Source organism: Alexandromys fortis, unplaced genomic scaffold (genome assembly GCF_014885135.2).
Source record: "Alexandromys fortis isolate MF-2015 unplaced genomic scaffold, M_Fortis_MF-2015_v1.1 scaffold_27, whole genome shotgun sequence".
Taxonomy (NCBI): domain Eukaryota; kingdom Metazoa; phylum Chordata; class Mammalia; order Rodentia; family Cricetidae; genus Alexandromys; species Alexandromys fortis.
The window spans coordinates 6,537,426-6,553,641 of NW_026067952.1; the positions used below are offsets into that span (position 1 = coordinate 6,537,426).

The 16,216-nt window shown below is 40.2% G+C and overlaps 1 protein-coding gene across 6 annotated transcripts in view; it reads left to right on the forward strand.

Annotated features, from left to right (window-relative positions):
* The window catches only part of Chd6 (chromodomain helicase DNA binding protein 6), a 148,486-nt gene that overhangs the window by 86,252 nt on the left and 46,018 nt on the right, over nt 1-16,216 (forward strand). For all 6 annotated transcript variants that reach the window (XM_050150720.1, XM_050150724.1, XM_050150722.1 and 3 more), the window contains 5 exons: nt 932-1,108; nt 1,570-1,713; nt 4,515-4,770; nt 6,009-6,219; nt 9,658-9,853. In XM_050150720.1, the coding sequence (XP_050006677.1) occupies nt 932-1,108; nt 1,570-1,713; nt 4,515-4,770; nt 6,009-6,219; nt 9,658-9,853 (984 nt within the window). The remainder of the gene's footprint in view (nt 1-931; nt 1,109-1,569; nt 1,714-4,514; nt 4,771-6,008; nt 6,220-9,657; nt 9,854-16,216) is intronic.

Genomic DNA, 16,216 nt, shown 5'->3' on the forward strand with positions numbered 1-16,216 from the left:
GAAGTGCTTTCTTATCCCTATGAGATACACGTGAGGTCTTTTTTTAGGACACTGAAAACTTGGTTTACTGACTAACCTGTGAAGTTGCTTGTTTGTGAGGTCAGCCAAGACTACATAGTGAGACTTTGTCTCAAAAAATTTTATTAAAAAGAAAAGTGTATGGTGTTTAAAATTTGTGCCCAGGGAATTTGTAGAGGAAATAAACAGATTGGATAAGGAAAGATAAAAGCGAGTTTCATGTTGAAAACACAACTTTATTTTCTATATTTTTGTTATCTGTTATCACTTTATTGAGTATGTTTCTGTATTTTCACCAGGCAGTGATTTTTATAATAAAAGTAAAAAAATGATCAATCAGAGGAAAACCAGGGGTTCAGATAATGTATGCATTGTTTGGTAGAAATTTTATATTGCTTTATCAGTAGGCAGCTCTACTCTTGAGATGTGATGGTGACATCCAGACAGACAGCAGAAGGGGGTGTAGCCTGTCTAGCAGCACTTATAACAGCTATGTGCACACTGCTCTTTGAGTTGTGCTAGAACTGAGTGATAGGGTAAGATGATGTAAATCTGAAAAGTAGCAGAGGGTTTCCTTGAGCGTTGAAGGTAGGTCTGGCTTAAGTAGACTCTAGGCTGAAGATAATGCATGAATAGTCTTCTTAGTAATCATGATTCAGAAACGAAAAGTTCCCTTATTGCCCTTCATCTTTCTCCTCTTCGTGAGGACACTGACTTGAAATTGGATTCTGTGATATTCTGAGGTCTTCTCTTTTCTAAATAGTTCATTCTTAGGTTTTCTCCTTCCTCATATGAGAGAAAACAGGGCATGTTGGCTTCTCATCTACCACTGAACTGTGCTGTTTTCTCAGAACTACGAGTAGAATTCAGTAGCCCTAGTGTAAAGCTCTGCTTTGATCTGTGTCATACTCAGGGAAACCCCCTTTCAGGAGTCTTCAAGTTCCATGTTGTCATCACAACATTTGAGATGATCCTGGCAGATTGCCCAGAGCTGAAGAAGATTCACTGGAGCTGTGTGATAATAGATGAGGCCCACAGATTGAAGAACAGGAACTGCAAACTTCTGGAGGGGCTAAAGCTCATGGCCCTGGTGAGAGCTAGCTAGCTTTTTACGTAAATAAACATGAATTTCTTTTGCACATCCTTTTTGCCACAGATTGACTACCAGAGGGACCTAGAAAGCACTAAAATTCCATGAAATTTGTAACCTGGAAACATGAGGTTTTCCAGTTTGTGCTGGGTCCCTGAGTGAACTGGTACTAGAGATGATAGCCTTAACATGACTGCCTCGGAACAGAGGTAGGCAGGCCCATAGCGATTCTGAGTGAACGAATGGCTGCTCTGGTTACTATGCAATTGCCGCTGGAGTCACTGATATGAAAGGAGAGCTGACCTGCTGATGACTACTGCTTAGCAGTACTGGCACCCAGTCTTTTCATTAAACATTTACCCCCAAATTGGGCACAGAGTGCCATGACTAATTTTTCACTACAGACATGCACTATTTTTGTGACTCCAACATGGTTCACAATCTGTTTTTAATTTTTATAGGAACACAAAGTGCTGCTCACAGGAACACCCTTGCAGAACTCTGTGGAAGAGCTCTTCAGTTTGCTTAACTTTCTGGAGCCATCGCAGTTTCCTTCAGAGACTGCTTTCTTAGAGGAGTTTGGCGATCTCAAAACAGAAGAGCAGGTAATTGGGAACCTAACAGATCGAGACAACGTGGTGGTTCCCTTGACGCTAAGGAAAATGCAAGACAGGATGTTTTAAAGTTCCTACTCTCGTAAAATGAGTTTTGAATATTTGTTTATGTTGAAGAAGGCACCTAATTATTAGCAATTCTTACTGCTAATAAGAATTATTTGGCCTCCTGCTTCACTGAATGTCCTTGCACGTTCAGTGATGTGTGTAGCTCTGGCCTCAGGAGCATGGTGTTGTCTTCTGCTTCCCTCATTCCTTCATCCTTCCTGCTCCATAATCTGCAGCATGTTCCCAGGGCCACTCTTCTTGGTTATACATTACACAGTGTGAGGAAAAAAAGGCAGTCACATATGTGGAGTAACTGATAATTCTAATTTTGTTTCAATTACCTGAAGTTCTCCAGCTTTAGAAGATCTAGTACAGTCTAGTTTATTAAACCCAATTTATAAAAATATTCATCTATTGTTGTTAGAAGTCTCTACTAGGAATTAAAAAAATATGTCAGACAAGCTTAATGCTATAAGAGGAACAAATAGCAGAGTTGGGCATGTAAAAGGAAGGGTCATACCCATTAGGAGTCTGGAATGACAAAGGAGAGGATACGATATAAGAATCTTTTGAGAGTAGGTTCCCAGTGGTGAAGAAGAGTGACTACATGGGAGGGGAAGCTCAGAATAATCAGAGCCATGAAATCATATAGTAGTGACAGATGATCTGGTTGGGCTGAAACAGGATGACCGAAGTACAGAGTAAAACCAGAAGAGTCATGGTTATGTTGTTGGAAGATCTTGAAATGGAGGTTGAAGAGCAAGACGGTAACAGAGGAGTCTTACAAGACTTTTTCTTAAAGAAAGCTAATTGATCTAGCAACGGTGCAAAAATGTGTTGGTGTAGAGAATTTGGGGACCAGAAAAGTTTAAGACTGCCACTAACTGATGTGAATACACTGTGGTTCCAATCTGTTGCTTTTACTTGTCAAGCACTTCAGACATTGGAAACAGTGAAAAAAATCACATCTAATTCTCCTCCTCTGCATTCAATATCTGTTGATCCTTCAAAAGCCAGCTCCAACCCACTCTCCAGTTTTGGACCATTGGAAATGCATCCTCTTCTCCCATTGCACTTAATTTGTGGTATGCATTTTTTCTTCTTCCTAGACAATGATCTCCTTGAGGACAAGGCCCACATCTTCTTCAAAGTTGTGTTTGTTGTATTGACCAGCAAAGTGTCTGGCATATAGTATACTCTAAATGATTCAGGTATGAACCAAGTGAAGGGCAAAAGCTGAACCCAGCATGTGGCAGATTGACATTTGTCCCTACCTTTAACAATTAGCTAGCACTGTTTTTCTCTTTAGGCTCTTACATAGTAACTCTTTACCCATTGGGGGAACAACATTCCTAAATTCCTTTGGATAGTAAAATTAAGGTCTAAAAACAGTTAGGTTTAAAGTTGATATTAGAAAAAAAAAATTAGCTGTCGGGTTTATTTTGTATTTTTAATTATATTTTTTTAATTGACACAAAAATTGTATATGCGTTTTATACCATAGATTTTGAAATATGTACACATAGAAATAGCTGAATCAAACTTCTTAATCTATGCATTACATTATCATCTTACATTTTGTGGTGAAAATACTCAAAATCCACTCTCACAGCAGTCCTCAAGAATACATTGTTACTAATTATAGTTGCCATGTTATACAATAGCTCTCTTCACTTTGTTCTATCTAATTAAAATTGTATGACCTTTGACCAACATCTCCCAATCCCACTCTCTGGTAATCTTCATTCGACTTATTTTATAAAGAAGAAATGTTTTATTTTAAAACACAGTACATATAAGTTCTCAGAAATGTCTATTTCCAACTTAAAACATGTTCATCGTCGTCCAAGACCTATTTCAGTAAGTATCTCTCCTTCCCGACCCTCGAGTTGTGCTCTGTTTCTTCGGGGAGCAGTGCTGCAGCAGATCCTGCCCCTTCTAGAAACAGTGAGCAGACAGCCCTTCTTGACTTTGAACTTGATTTCTTTTGTGCTCTCATGTCCTTTTTTTGTTTTCTCATTAGGGTTGATCTTGTATCACACTTGAGCTGTATGTGGGTTAATTCGGGTGTCTGACCTTGAATCAACTACACTGTCATTGTCTTCCTGGAAGAGGGAATGGGTTACCTTGTTCTACAGTCTAGTGAATGGGATCTTTGTGTAGGTGTGGTCTCTTAGACACGTAGCCAAATTTTAGCAAAGAACACTGCCAGACTTGAAATGGACCAAATATGACAGCTCCCACGATGTTACCATACAGCATTTAATTCTTCACACACTCCTACTTCTAAACACAAATACTTATGCTGTTATTTGAAAGGCATAGGATAACTCCATTTCAAACTGCCTCTAGTTCTTAACTTTGTCCTTTTCAGCATCTCTGTCTTTCTTCTTAATGTATCACTTGTACTTTCTAACAAGACAAAGTATTCTTGGTATAATTTCCGTGCATGTGTGTGTAGGAAAAAGAGCAAGAAAGCTGTTTCCTCCATCCTAGAGAATAGGTGTTGTCTTCCTTTTCCCTTTTTATTTTGTTAAAAGGTTGCCACAGAGATTCTTGATATATGTTGAATTGAAACCACATCCCCTTTTCTTCCAGATATTATTGTAAGCTCCCCTTTTCATGTGATTTTTATGACCTCAATACTATGATGACATTGAAGAGATTATAGTGAATCTTGAAATATCATATTGATCATTTAGTCCAGACTGGGTCAAATAAATGGCTATCCTTTTCCTAAACAGGTAAAGAAATTGCAGTCTATCTTAAAACCAATGATGCTTCGGCGCCTGAAAGATGATGTGGAAAAGAACCTTGCTCCCAAGCAAGAAACCATCATCGAAGTAGAACTGACCAATATCCAGAAAAAGTATTACCGTGCCATCCTGGAGAAAAACTTTTCCTTCCTGACCAAAGGCGCAAATCAGCACAACATGCCCAATCTTATCAATACTATGATGGAACTAAGAAAATGCTGCAACCACCCCTACCTGATCAATGGTGAGTCAGGGCAATAGGGAGCAGTAACTCAGGACAGACATGGACATCTGCTGAAAGCCAGTGATCAGCAAAGTCCTTAAATGCTAAGTTTTCTTTATACACTGGCCTAGTGGTTTTTAACCTTCCTAATGCTGTGACCCTTTAATACAGTTCTTCATGCTACAGTGACCCCAACCATAAACTATTTCATTTTTACTTCATAACTAATTTTGCTATTGTGAATTGAAATGTAAGTATCTAATATGCAGAATATCTGATATGCAACCCCAAAAGAGTTGTGACCCACAGGTTGAGAACCACTGCACTAAAACTTAACATTTTTTTTCTTTTTGGTAAGTATGAAATAGAGGTATTTGAGAATGATGGATCTGCCTAAATAATGTAATAACTTCTACCAACTCTGCCTCTGCAGGGCTTCTGTAGACCTGCCTAGCAGAGAATGTGGCATTAACTATTTGTTGCCCTTATGACTCATAATCTCACCCAGACTTTCCATTTGAGAATAGAAATGTGTTACTCAGTTGAATGAATGATGGTGCAGCGATGAGATTAAATGTTCGTGAGTCAGTTCGGTCATATTAGTCACTCTGACTAATTGGAGAAGGTGTGGCCGTCAGCCTCAGTTGTCTTCTTCAATCACTCTGCACCTTACTTTTGAGACAGGGTCTTTCATTGAACCACGAGTTCACCAATTCAGCTAGACTGGCTGTCTAGGAAGCCCAAGTAGTCTCCTTTCTCTACCTCCTGCCCTATTCTGGGGTCGCAGGCATCTGCTACCATACCCATATTTTCATGTGGCGCTGAGGATTGAACTCAGGTCTTGTCAACTGAGCCATCTCTGTAGGCCCAGGGTTTGGATGTTTTGCTTTGGTTTTAGAGGTTTAGGAAAATGGTGAAACTGTTTGAGGAACCCTAGTAGTGGTAGGACTTGGATCCTTTTCTTGCTGATCTTACAGTAACAAAGTTGTGAAAGTCTTCTGCCAACTCTGGATGATTTTCTCTGCTTGAGTAAGTTGGGTTAGAACTTGACATCCCAAACTCTGAATTTCCTAGAGGAAGTTCTCAGTAAAGTAAGGTGACTTTACTTTACCCTGCAAAGTGACTGCTAAGGGTACAGACCCCGAATCTGACTGCTGGTCCAGTAGTTAGGATTTCCTTTATTTCCCCAGAATCTACAAAACAAAGAACAGCTTTTAATTACATCTTATTCAAGAATAGTTTTGCTCATTCTTTTCCAGGGGCAGAGGAAAAGATTCTGGAAGATTTCCGGAAAGCCCACAGCTCTGAGGCCTCTGACTTCCAGCTGCAGGCCATGATCCAGGCGGCCGGGAAGCTGGTGCTGATAGACAAGCTGCTCCCCAAACTGATCGCAGGTGGCCACAAAGTGCTCATCTTCTCGCAGATGGTGCGCTGTCTCGACATCCTGGAAGATTATCTCATCCAGAGGAGGTGAGGCTGTCCTTTCTCAGCACTCTAACCCAGCACTGTAGGCTTGAACATCGACAACAACAGAACGTCACTGTTAGCGAAAAGGAATGCCTTTTAAAGATTGACTAAGTCCATTGTTAATCTTAGGACCAGATAGTTTCAAGTTTAACTGTCTGGAATAAATTCATAATTCATAGCTTTCATAATGTGGAGTTACTGTTTTGCTTATCTTTACTGTTTTGTTTATCTTTACTTCTGTTGGAAGAAATAGAATTGCAGTAGCATTAGGCACGATGTGGGGACATTCTTATTGTCTAGTATGGTAGATGTGCATCATTGAAGGCATGACATCCTTAAGTTTCTAAAGTACTTGAGCCAACAACTCAGAAAGAATTGTCCACTCAGTGGCTCTCTGAGGCTTTGTGACACTGACTATGGCACCCTGCTTTTTACTCCTGGCTTCTGTGCTCGTGCAAGTGAGAAGTCCGGCATTGTGGATTGTTTAGATTCTGTGCAGGGACTGCACGGGTCTCCTCTCACTGTCTTCGACTCTCTGTCACTGTGATATACAGGTGATCTAAAGATGGTGATTGGAGTTAGTAGCATTAACACTACACGTCTTATCAAGTAGTTAAATTGGAGTAGGTCTCAGTTGTCTTAGCACATGTTCCTGTCTTTGAAGATTCTGTTTGTCATTATAAATTACATCACTTCACAGAAAGAATACTGAAGGAAATGGCAGATTTAACTGTGGATATGCTAACTTTTAATATTGTGTAAATAGTTCTTCAGAATTAGATTAGATAATAAGGAAAGTCCTCTGAGCACCACGGTAGAAATTTACATGAAAGAATTATTGAGACCTACCATTCTCTTCTTGGAGGAAGCTAATGGGTCTAAACCTTCTGTTGAAACGTGCTATAGATACCAACTGAACAGAACAGCATAGCTGCTGGTGTCCCATGACTCATTCTGATTGTTTATTACTGAACTTTACACAAAAATGTTACATGCTTATGGAGGGTACAAATGTGAGCACTCACTCTTTGTTTCGTGTGTGTGTGTGTGTGTGTGTGTGTGTGTGTGTGTGTGTGTGTGTGTTTTCCAACTGCTCATTGCTAGCAGACAAGAAAATTGTTCATTTCCCTTCAGGTTTTCTGAGGTCAACAACTCTTGTGCCAAAAACATGTCATCTCCACCCCCATTAAGTCCCTTAGAGGTTTATCCAGAGTGCCACCTGCTTCTTGTTGACATACGAGTTTCTCAGAATTACAGCTTGATGAGCCCCATTAATTCCTAGGGATCTTATTCAAAATACAGTTGTCACAGAGGGTTAATTACTGAAGTTTAGTGTGGGAAATTTTCTGGTATCTGCTTTCTTCATTCGAACTTATTAGCCTTCCAGGTTTTCTTTGTTCTTGAGTGTCTTTACTGCTCCAGCTGTCAGCTTGGTTTTGTCCTCATTTAATTTCATGCCAGATTCATACAGAAGATCTGGCTCAGAAACAAAGGGAGAGTTGAGAGTGATTTAAGAGTTCATATAAATCCATTTTTAGTTGTTTGTTCTTTGAGAGCACTCCCTCAAAACTAAACAAGTGATAGAATGAGAATCGTCTCTGCCATTCTGTACACATACCGTTTTATTTTGTTTTGTTTTTTTTGTTTGTTTGTTTTTAAAAAAAAAAAACTTGTTACATTAGAGCTGCCAAAATGCTTTCTGCTTTATGGACACAACCCATCCTTGCCATGCCTCCCCAGGTGATGTCCTAGCTTTGTCATCCCTATTTGTTGATTTCGTCCTTCCGGAATGCTGTTTTAAATAACTTGGTCTTTCTTTAAAAACAGTTTTTCAGGTTTATTTATTTTTATGTGTATGGACATTTTACCTACAAGCATGTCTGTGTGCTGTGTGCATGTCTGATACCCAAGGATGACAGAAGATGATGTCAGATAAAACGGAACTGGAGTTATAGATGGTTGTGAACCACCATGCAGCTGCTGGGACTCAAACCCAGGTCCTCTGCATGAGCAGCCAGTACTCGAACCACTGAGCCCCCAGGCTCAGACTTTTTCTCAGAATGTTCCTTTTTCTATTATTTATTTATTTATTTATTTATTTATTTATTTATTGTGTGTACAATATTCTGTCTGTGTGTATGCCTGCAGGCCAGAAGAGGGCACCAGACCTCATTACAGATGGTTGTGAGCCACCATGTGGTTGCTGGGAATTGAACTCAGGACCTTTGGAAGAGCAGGCAATGCTCTTAACCTCTGAGCCATCTCTCCAGCCCCCTCTCAGAATGTTCTTAATCCTTCTACTTGACTATCAGTTTGGTGCCAGAGTAACTTGCCCCTATAAATTCACTTGTTGAGAATCCATTGTCAGTGGAGTCAGTAGGAAGGATATAAAAAGATACAGGAAAAAAAAAAAAAAGATTGCTGTTAAGCCATACTGCTCTGTTATTTCATGGTATCCTACATAAACACCTGTGTTTTGTTTTATTTTCTGAATAGTCAGTAGCAATATGTCCCTTGAATAATTTCATTTCCTGTTCTTTATTCTCTTAACCTTTACCCCACCATGCTGTCCAAACCATTCTTATCTGTCAGCAGGGGCCCTCCCACCTCACTCCATTGTCCTCTTCTTGTTCTTTAGTCTTCCTTGTTGTTTTCTTTTTTTTTTAAGATTTATTTATTATGTAATTATGTATACAACATGCCTTCCATGTGTGCCTGCAGGCCAGAAGAGGACACCAGAGCTTATTATAGATGGTTGTGAGCCACCATGTGGTTGCTGGGAATTGAACTCAGGACCTCTGGAAGAGCAGCCAATGCTCTTATCCGCTGAGCCATCTCTCCAACTCCCTGGTTGTTTTCTTATTCTTTTGGCTCTTTGCTCTTTTAGGGACCCCAGCCACCCAGCTCCTAAATAAATACATGGATGCTTATTTTTACTTATAAAAGTCTGATCTTAGATCGCTTTGTTTCTTGCCAGCTTTCCTTAACTTAAATTAGCCCATCTACCTTTTGCCTTTGGGCTTTTACCTTTTCTTACTTCTGTATATCTTACTTTGACTCTTATTCCATGGCTGGCTGTATGGCTAGGCGGCTGGCCCCTGGTGTCCTCCTCTCCTTGTTCTATCTTATTCTCTGCAGTATAAACTGGGAAATTTGTGAGAATAAGTTATTTAGACAACGTACTGGGGATCAGTACTTTGTGATCTTAACTCTTGTAGTCATCCTGGCTTTTTTTTTTAATTGTTTCACAAGGGAGACATTTTTTGATGCTGTTTTAATCTGCTATACTTCTTCTGTAGGGGGTGGGATTTCTTTGAAGCTGTTGTCATTTGGTCTAAATTGAGAAGGGGAGGATTGGGACCATTGGTCATTTGCTTTCTGATTGCTTGTTCTTTGAACCATGATTAACACCTGGGCTTTTATTCATTTGGGTCCCCTCAGATACACCTATGAGCGGATTGATGGGCGAGTACGGGGGAACCTGCGCCAGGCAGCCATCGACCGGTTCTGTAAGCCAGACTCAGACCGCTTTGTTTTTCTTCTGTGCACCAGAGCAGGAGGCCTAGGGATCAATCTCACAGCTGCTGATACCTGCATCATATTTGATTCTGACTGGAACCCACAAAATGACTTGCAGGTAACCATCAGGATGATTGCTCTTTGTGTTAGCTGCCCTGACTCCCAGGATGTCATCACAGATGTGGCTTAGTTATAGATTGTCTGTTGTGCTTCGTGCAGTGGTATCAGCTTTTAGGGCTTTGGCCAGGAGAAGAAACTAAATGAAAAGTAGGTGTTAACCCTTCCCACTAATCACCCTGGCTTCAAAGGCAGCTGGTGATTATAAATAAAATCCATTGACAGTTCTTTGTGCTGGTGAAGGGATGTTAGAATCAAAGACAGGTTGCTAAGTATGGTAAGTAGTTTTTGAAGAAGTAACATATACTCAACATTAAGGTTAAAAGGCAAAAGCTAGTATTTGATCTATCAAGAACCTAATTTGGAGTTAGGGATATGGGTCAGTGGGAGAACACTTGCCTAGCATATACAAATCCCTGCAGCTAATCTTTTTAAATAAAGACTTAAAACAGAAAGTTAGGAAAGTATTACCTTGATGCCTGCCATCTATTTATTTAATAATTTTGTTTGAATACAGCACATTCCCATGTATATTTTGGTTACCTTCATTTTGCAGTGGTGGCTGTAAATAGGTTGGCAACAGAAACCACCAAAGCCACAAAGTATTTAGCGTCAGGCACTTGGCCAATCTTCACAAACCCTAGACAAATTGCTTCATGAGCCCTTGGCAGCTATGAAGCTCTGGACTCCTTTGCAATGCTTACTCAACATTAAATTGGTTGTAGGGCAAAATGTTGACGAGAACAATAGTATGAGAAACCAAAAATGAGTGGCCAGTTTAGACATTCCTACAGGAATTTTTAGAAAGCAGATTGGAAGCATTAAGGCCAGAGACAATAGTTTTGGAATAAACTTACCTCTCCTAATGGAGTGTAATCATTAACCATTGAATAGGTAAAACACCAAGAAAAGCAAAAAGTGGGAATGCCAAACCTAGCAGAGAGGTAAAATCATCTAAGATGATTGACTTACATGTGTAGCAACCAAAGGAAGTGGGTTGAGCGGTCCCAGAATTAGATCTGAGAAGAGAGGAGGAGATACTTTGTAATGGCTGTTTTTAATATGGACTGCTGGAAAATTGGGAAAAGATAAAAAATAATCATGAAGTCCGCACTGAAATTAGATAGTTTGACATTTTTCCATGTGTTTTCAGTGTGTGAGATTCCTCTAACACTCAGCTTAAATGAAGTGACCAAGAAGACCAACACTATAGATGGTCAGGGTGCAGCCTGTATGCTCAAACATCACAAAAACATAGTGAATGAGGGAGTCAGCACAATAATGATAGCCCAGGTCAGGGTTTGATTTTGACTCTTGCTCTTCCAGTCTAGCTTTTAAGAGTTCATAATTTGGTAGGAATTTCTTTTTTCTCTTTTTAACGTGTCATCAAACTTTAGCTATTTAAAAAGAAGAAGAAAAAGAAACCCGGCAGTGATGGTGTACACCTTTAATCCCCAGCACTCTAGAGGCAGAGGCAGGTAGATCTCTGTGAGTTCAAGGCCAGCATGGTCTACAAAAGCTGGTTCCAGGACAGCTAGTACTGTTACACAGAGAAACCCTGTCTTGAAAAGTGAAAAGAAAAAGAAAAAAAAGAAAAATATTGGGTACTTTAAAGGCAAGGAATTGGATAAATGATTATTGGGAGTGATTGATGAATTTGTAAAGGTGATAATGATATCTAGAGGGACGGTTCAAGTTCTAAGTCTCTGAGTCTAGAGATGAAACAAAGTTCTGCATGCTTGATGGACTGGATTCTACCTACAGAACAGTGCACTCTCCATATGCACAAATATACTTTCATTCTTCATAATGTTTGCCCTTATACACGGAGTATTTACAGAGTAGGGGAAATCTGGAGCCTTGACCTTCAGACCTCCTTGTGCTTGCCAAGACTGCAACTAAATCACCCATGAAGGTGGGTAAAATAAGAGATTCTAGCACTACTGAAAAACTACTAGACTTCCCCAAGTGATATTCTTATTCTGTATGTTTTGCTTATGTAAACACATTAATATCTTTAATAAATGAATCATCAACAATTCTTTGAGGTTATTGCCCTTGGGAAATAGATTTAGTCATAAGCATTTATCTAGGAATGGGTTGAGGGAATACCACCTATACTACCTGATATAAATATCAAACCATGGGAAATAGAGCCCATTTTGAAGCAGGTTTTAACCTCTGTCATAGTGAAATTTTAGCAGAGCTCCAGAGTTCACTGTGTTCTCAATCGATATGGCAATATCTGGACCAGTCCAAAGTTGTTTCTAGTCAGGACACACCAAGAAGGTGTCATTGCAGGGATAATTTCTTAACTGATTCCAAATGGAACCCTGTAGGACCTTGAAATTAAAGCAAGCATGATTATAGGAAGACTGGACTCTGCCAACGTGCACCTGAGTCTGAACTAGGCAAATTTGCTAATGAAACAGATACAAGATGATCATCTCAAAGAGTGTCTTTTGACTCAAGTTTCAGAGGTTACAGCCCATGATCATTTAACCCTGTTGCCTTCAGACCTGCAGCAGGACAGCACACCATGGTGCCAGGCTCCTGGGGGAGCAGCCTTTTCAGCTCATGGTAGCTAGGAAGCAGAGAGTCAGTAGCTGGTCACAATATCCCCTTCAAAGACATCTCCACCCTGACCTAATCTTCCCCTGCTAGGACCCATTTCTCATCATTTTCTGTAGTGCTAAGCACATCTTTAAGGCAGGTCTCTGGACATATCAGCTTTTGTGGCTACAGAATAGACCTCCAGTCTCTGGAAAATCAGCTGAGCATCAAAAATTAATCCTGTATCCTTTAGGCTTTTCATTGTTACTGTGCATCCATTCTGCCCTCTGATTGTTTTCTGGAGAGGGAGAGGTGATTTGGTTTTGGTTTGTGAGACAAAAGCCTTACTACATAACCTAGGTTGGCATGGAGCCCAGATCTTGCTCCTCCTTTCAAGTCCTATGCTGCTGTGCCTGGCTAGGGATATTTTTTAATTTAGATCTTCATAAGACATTGTTATTGAATATCAACTGTTATTTCCTTTATCTGTTTTGAAGTCTGATTTGTCCAGTAAATCATATCCTGCTCCCATTCCCTGGTTGGGGTCAGTTCAGAAATAGACATAAGTGAACAAAAAGGATCAGAACATTGACTTTCAAAAGTCTGAGGATACTGACAGAACTTGGCTCAGTGACTCCTATACGTGCACATCCTCATGTCTTGGCTAAACTTGCCCACCCAACTCGATTGACAGCCATCCATAGAGTGGAAGATGCCATGTAAACCTGCTAGTGGCAGGTGTGAAAGATATAACTGTGTCCCACTCCCGAGGTCCCATTCTGTACCCTTGTGATGCATCTCATTTGGGCCCCACTGCAATTGCTGTCCTCTTCTGAATGTTCTCCCTTTCTTTCTTTTGTATGTGAAAGTTCTGATTAGGAAAATAATACTTTGAGATTTGTCTGCTGATACCATTTTGCTGCTTGTTTATCTTGGTTAACTAGCAGCCCAGAGGTGAGGAGTCTGAGACAATCTTTATTGTGGTCAGAGACCCATGATCCTGCTTGCTTTTTGTCCTACAAACCTCCATGTGTGTGATTAAAATCTTGGTCTTAACCTGAGGCAGGAAAAAGAAGGCAGTCCAGTGTGATGTATTTGTATAGGCTCACAGAACTCGTAGATGACTCTGTAGACTGTTCAATCTCCTAGTTGGATCGGACAACCCTGCCGTTGCTGGGAATATGTATGTTTCTTCAGTTGAGCCCATTTCTGCCCTGTATATAAAATTGGGTTCTAGGCATGAGTAAGAAAGGGGATGTGTATGCTAGAAAAGCACGAGTGTGTCTGTCACACTCCTCTTCCAGACCTTCGTCTGGAATGCTTATTCAGCTGCCTTTTGTGGTTACTTTCAAGCCAGAAAAGCCAGGAAAAAAATAGTGTCAGTGCTTAGTGACCACTACAAGACAGAGTTACTTACCGTCTAGGTCAGCAGTTCTCAAATGTCAGAAAATGCAAATATTATATTACGATTCATAACAGTAGCAAAATTACAGCTATGAAGTAGCAATGAAGATAATTTTATGGTTGGGGTCACCACAACATGCGGAACTGTATTAAAGGATCACAGATTAGGAGGGTTGAGAACCACTGTGTCCCAAAAGCCATATTATTTACCTTAATCACTTTATTTTTAATTAACTTTCATTATTTTTATTTGTTGGGGTGAAGGATGTACACCACAGCAGGAGTGTGCACCACAGTGAAGGCCAGATCCTATGGGATCCTGGAGGTCATCAGACATGGTGACAGATGCCTTTACCCACAGAGCCATCTTGTCAGCCCATTGATCACTGTCTTTATTTGCCAGAGTTAATCCACCAAATCTCCCAGTCTGATAGAACAAAGATTTGCTGTCCCTAAATATACTGACACATGGAACAGCCAAAATCAACCAAGTGAGTTATCTATCATTAGAAACCTGAATAAACTGTAGTAGACTTAACTTTGGGGCCTGGAGAGATGGCTCAGCTGTTAAGAGTACTGCCTGCTCTTCCAAAGGTCCTGAGTTCACTTTCTAGCAACCACATGGTGGCTCACAACCATCTGTAATGAGATCTGGTGCCCTCTTGAGGAAGAGACCTGGTCAGTTGTCCTCATCATTCTAGACCATGAAACTCAATATAGACAAGTTCAACATAACTGCCTATACGACCTACCCATGCATGCTTCAGCATTGCCAGGGCATAAATTCTATTTTTTTTTCTCATGCTTAACTTTGAACAAATAATGGGGAAATATCTCTGTAGACTGCTACGGAATCTATCTTGATAAATTATTGAATAAAAAAATAAAAATGTGTATATGCTAGCATTTATTTATTTATTTATTGGGGGAATGCACAACATGAAACTGGTCTCTGTGTTTGGTGGTCTTCTGCTGTCATGCCATTTGAGCACTGCTAAACGACTCAGGTGTCATTTTCAGCCATAAGTTAGTAAAAGGGTCAAATTCTAACCAGATAGGCAGACTTAAGAATCTCTATTTTACTTAGACTCCTTCCTTTTTCCTGTCCTGCAGATAGCCTCCTTTAACCTCCTGGCATTTGAACCATGAGTCCTACTGCTTACTGTTCTATTCCAGATGCTGGGGGTCACAGTAAGACCATGAGACAGAAGCAGGACTCTGAAGCTGTCCTTTTCTGCCACTGTCTTCACTCAGTTGAGAGCCAGGGCACATCATCACTGCTTGGTTCACCTCTATCAAAGCAAGAGAGCACTCGGGTCTGCAGGAGTACCTGCAGCCTTCAGATGTGTGGCGTGATTATTCCTCCTGGTCACTGTCAGTGACATCCCTCCCTACCTGATTGTGGGAGCAGACATTTCTTGTTGAAAAAAAAAAAAAAAAACAGGGTTTCTTTTTAAACAATAGGTGAATTTAGTATTATACAAGAAATACCAAGAAGAACTGCGGAACATGTTAAAAGCAAGGGAACTGTTAAAGACTATTGGTCTTTGTTACAATATATAGGCGTAAATACACAGCTCTTTGTGTTCCTTGAACATGTGTGTACAAACACGCACCCCCCCCCCCCCGACCATTGATTCATACTGATACCTCCATGCTAACACTACAGAGTCATTCTGTAGAGTTTTATCTCCATACTAGGCTGGACAGTGTTGAAAAAGCTCAGGCATCAATCTGCAGAGGCCATATGACTACAGTGCAGTCAGACCTAACAACTGTATTGAAACATATGGCGTCATTCTGTTCCTTAGAGAACCAATAATAAAAACCTTATTGGTTACTTTAGAAGATGTTGTTTTGGAAATTGATTAAATAAAGAGAAAGAATCAAATGTTTAACTTTTCTTTAATAATTATATATTAGGGCAACCAAAATATTAATGAAAGCAATTATAACCTCCAATAAAGAAATGGATGTGCACAGTAGTTTTCAAGTTCATATGAGGCCAGCAGATTAGCATGTGCATCTTAACGGAATTTGAAATCCCATCTGTGAGATGCCTGGCCAAAAGGTCACAAGGTATAACTCCAGTTTAGAGGAAATATAAGGGGCAAAAATACCCACTCAGATATAGCACAAATATAGTAAGCAAGATGGGGAAACGGGACCAGCACATTACACTAACAGCTGAGTGGGAAGGCCAGAAGGCTGGTTGATAGTGGGAGTTATTTTGTTTTGGAGGCCTATAGCTTAGAGGTAGAACACTGCCTGCCATGTGTTAGACCTTTGTTTAATCTCCATTGCAGTGGGGGACAGAGTTGTTTTTAATTATAGCAGTGGTGAGGGGATGTGTTTTACCTTTAGAAGTTCATAATAAAAATGTAAGGATGAGGAACACTGCTTTAAG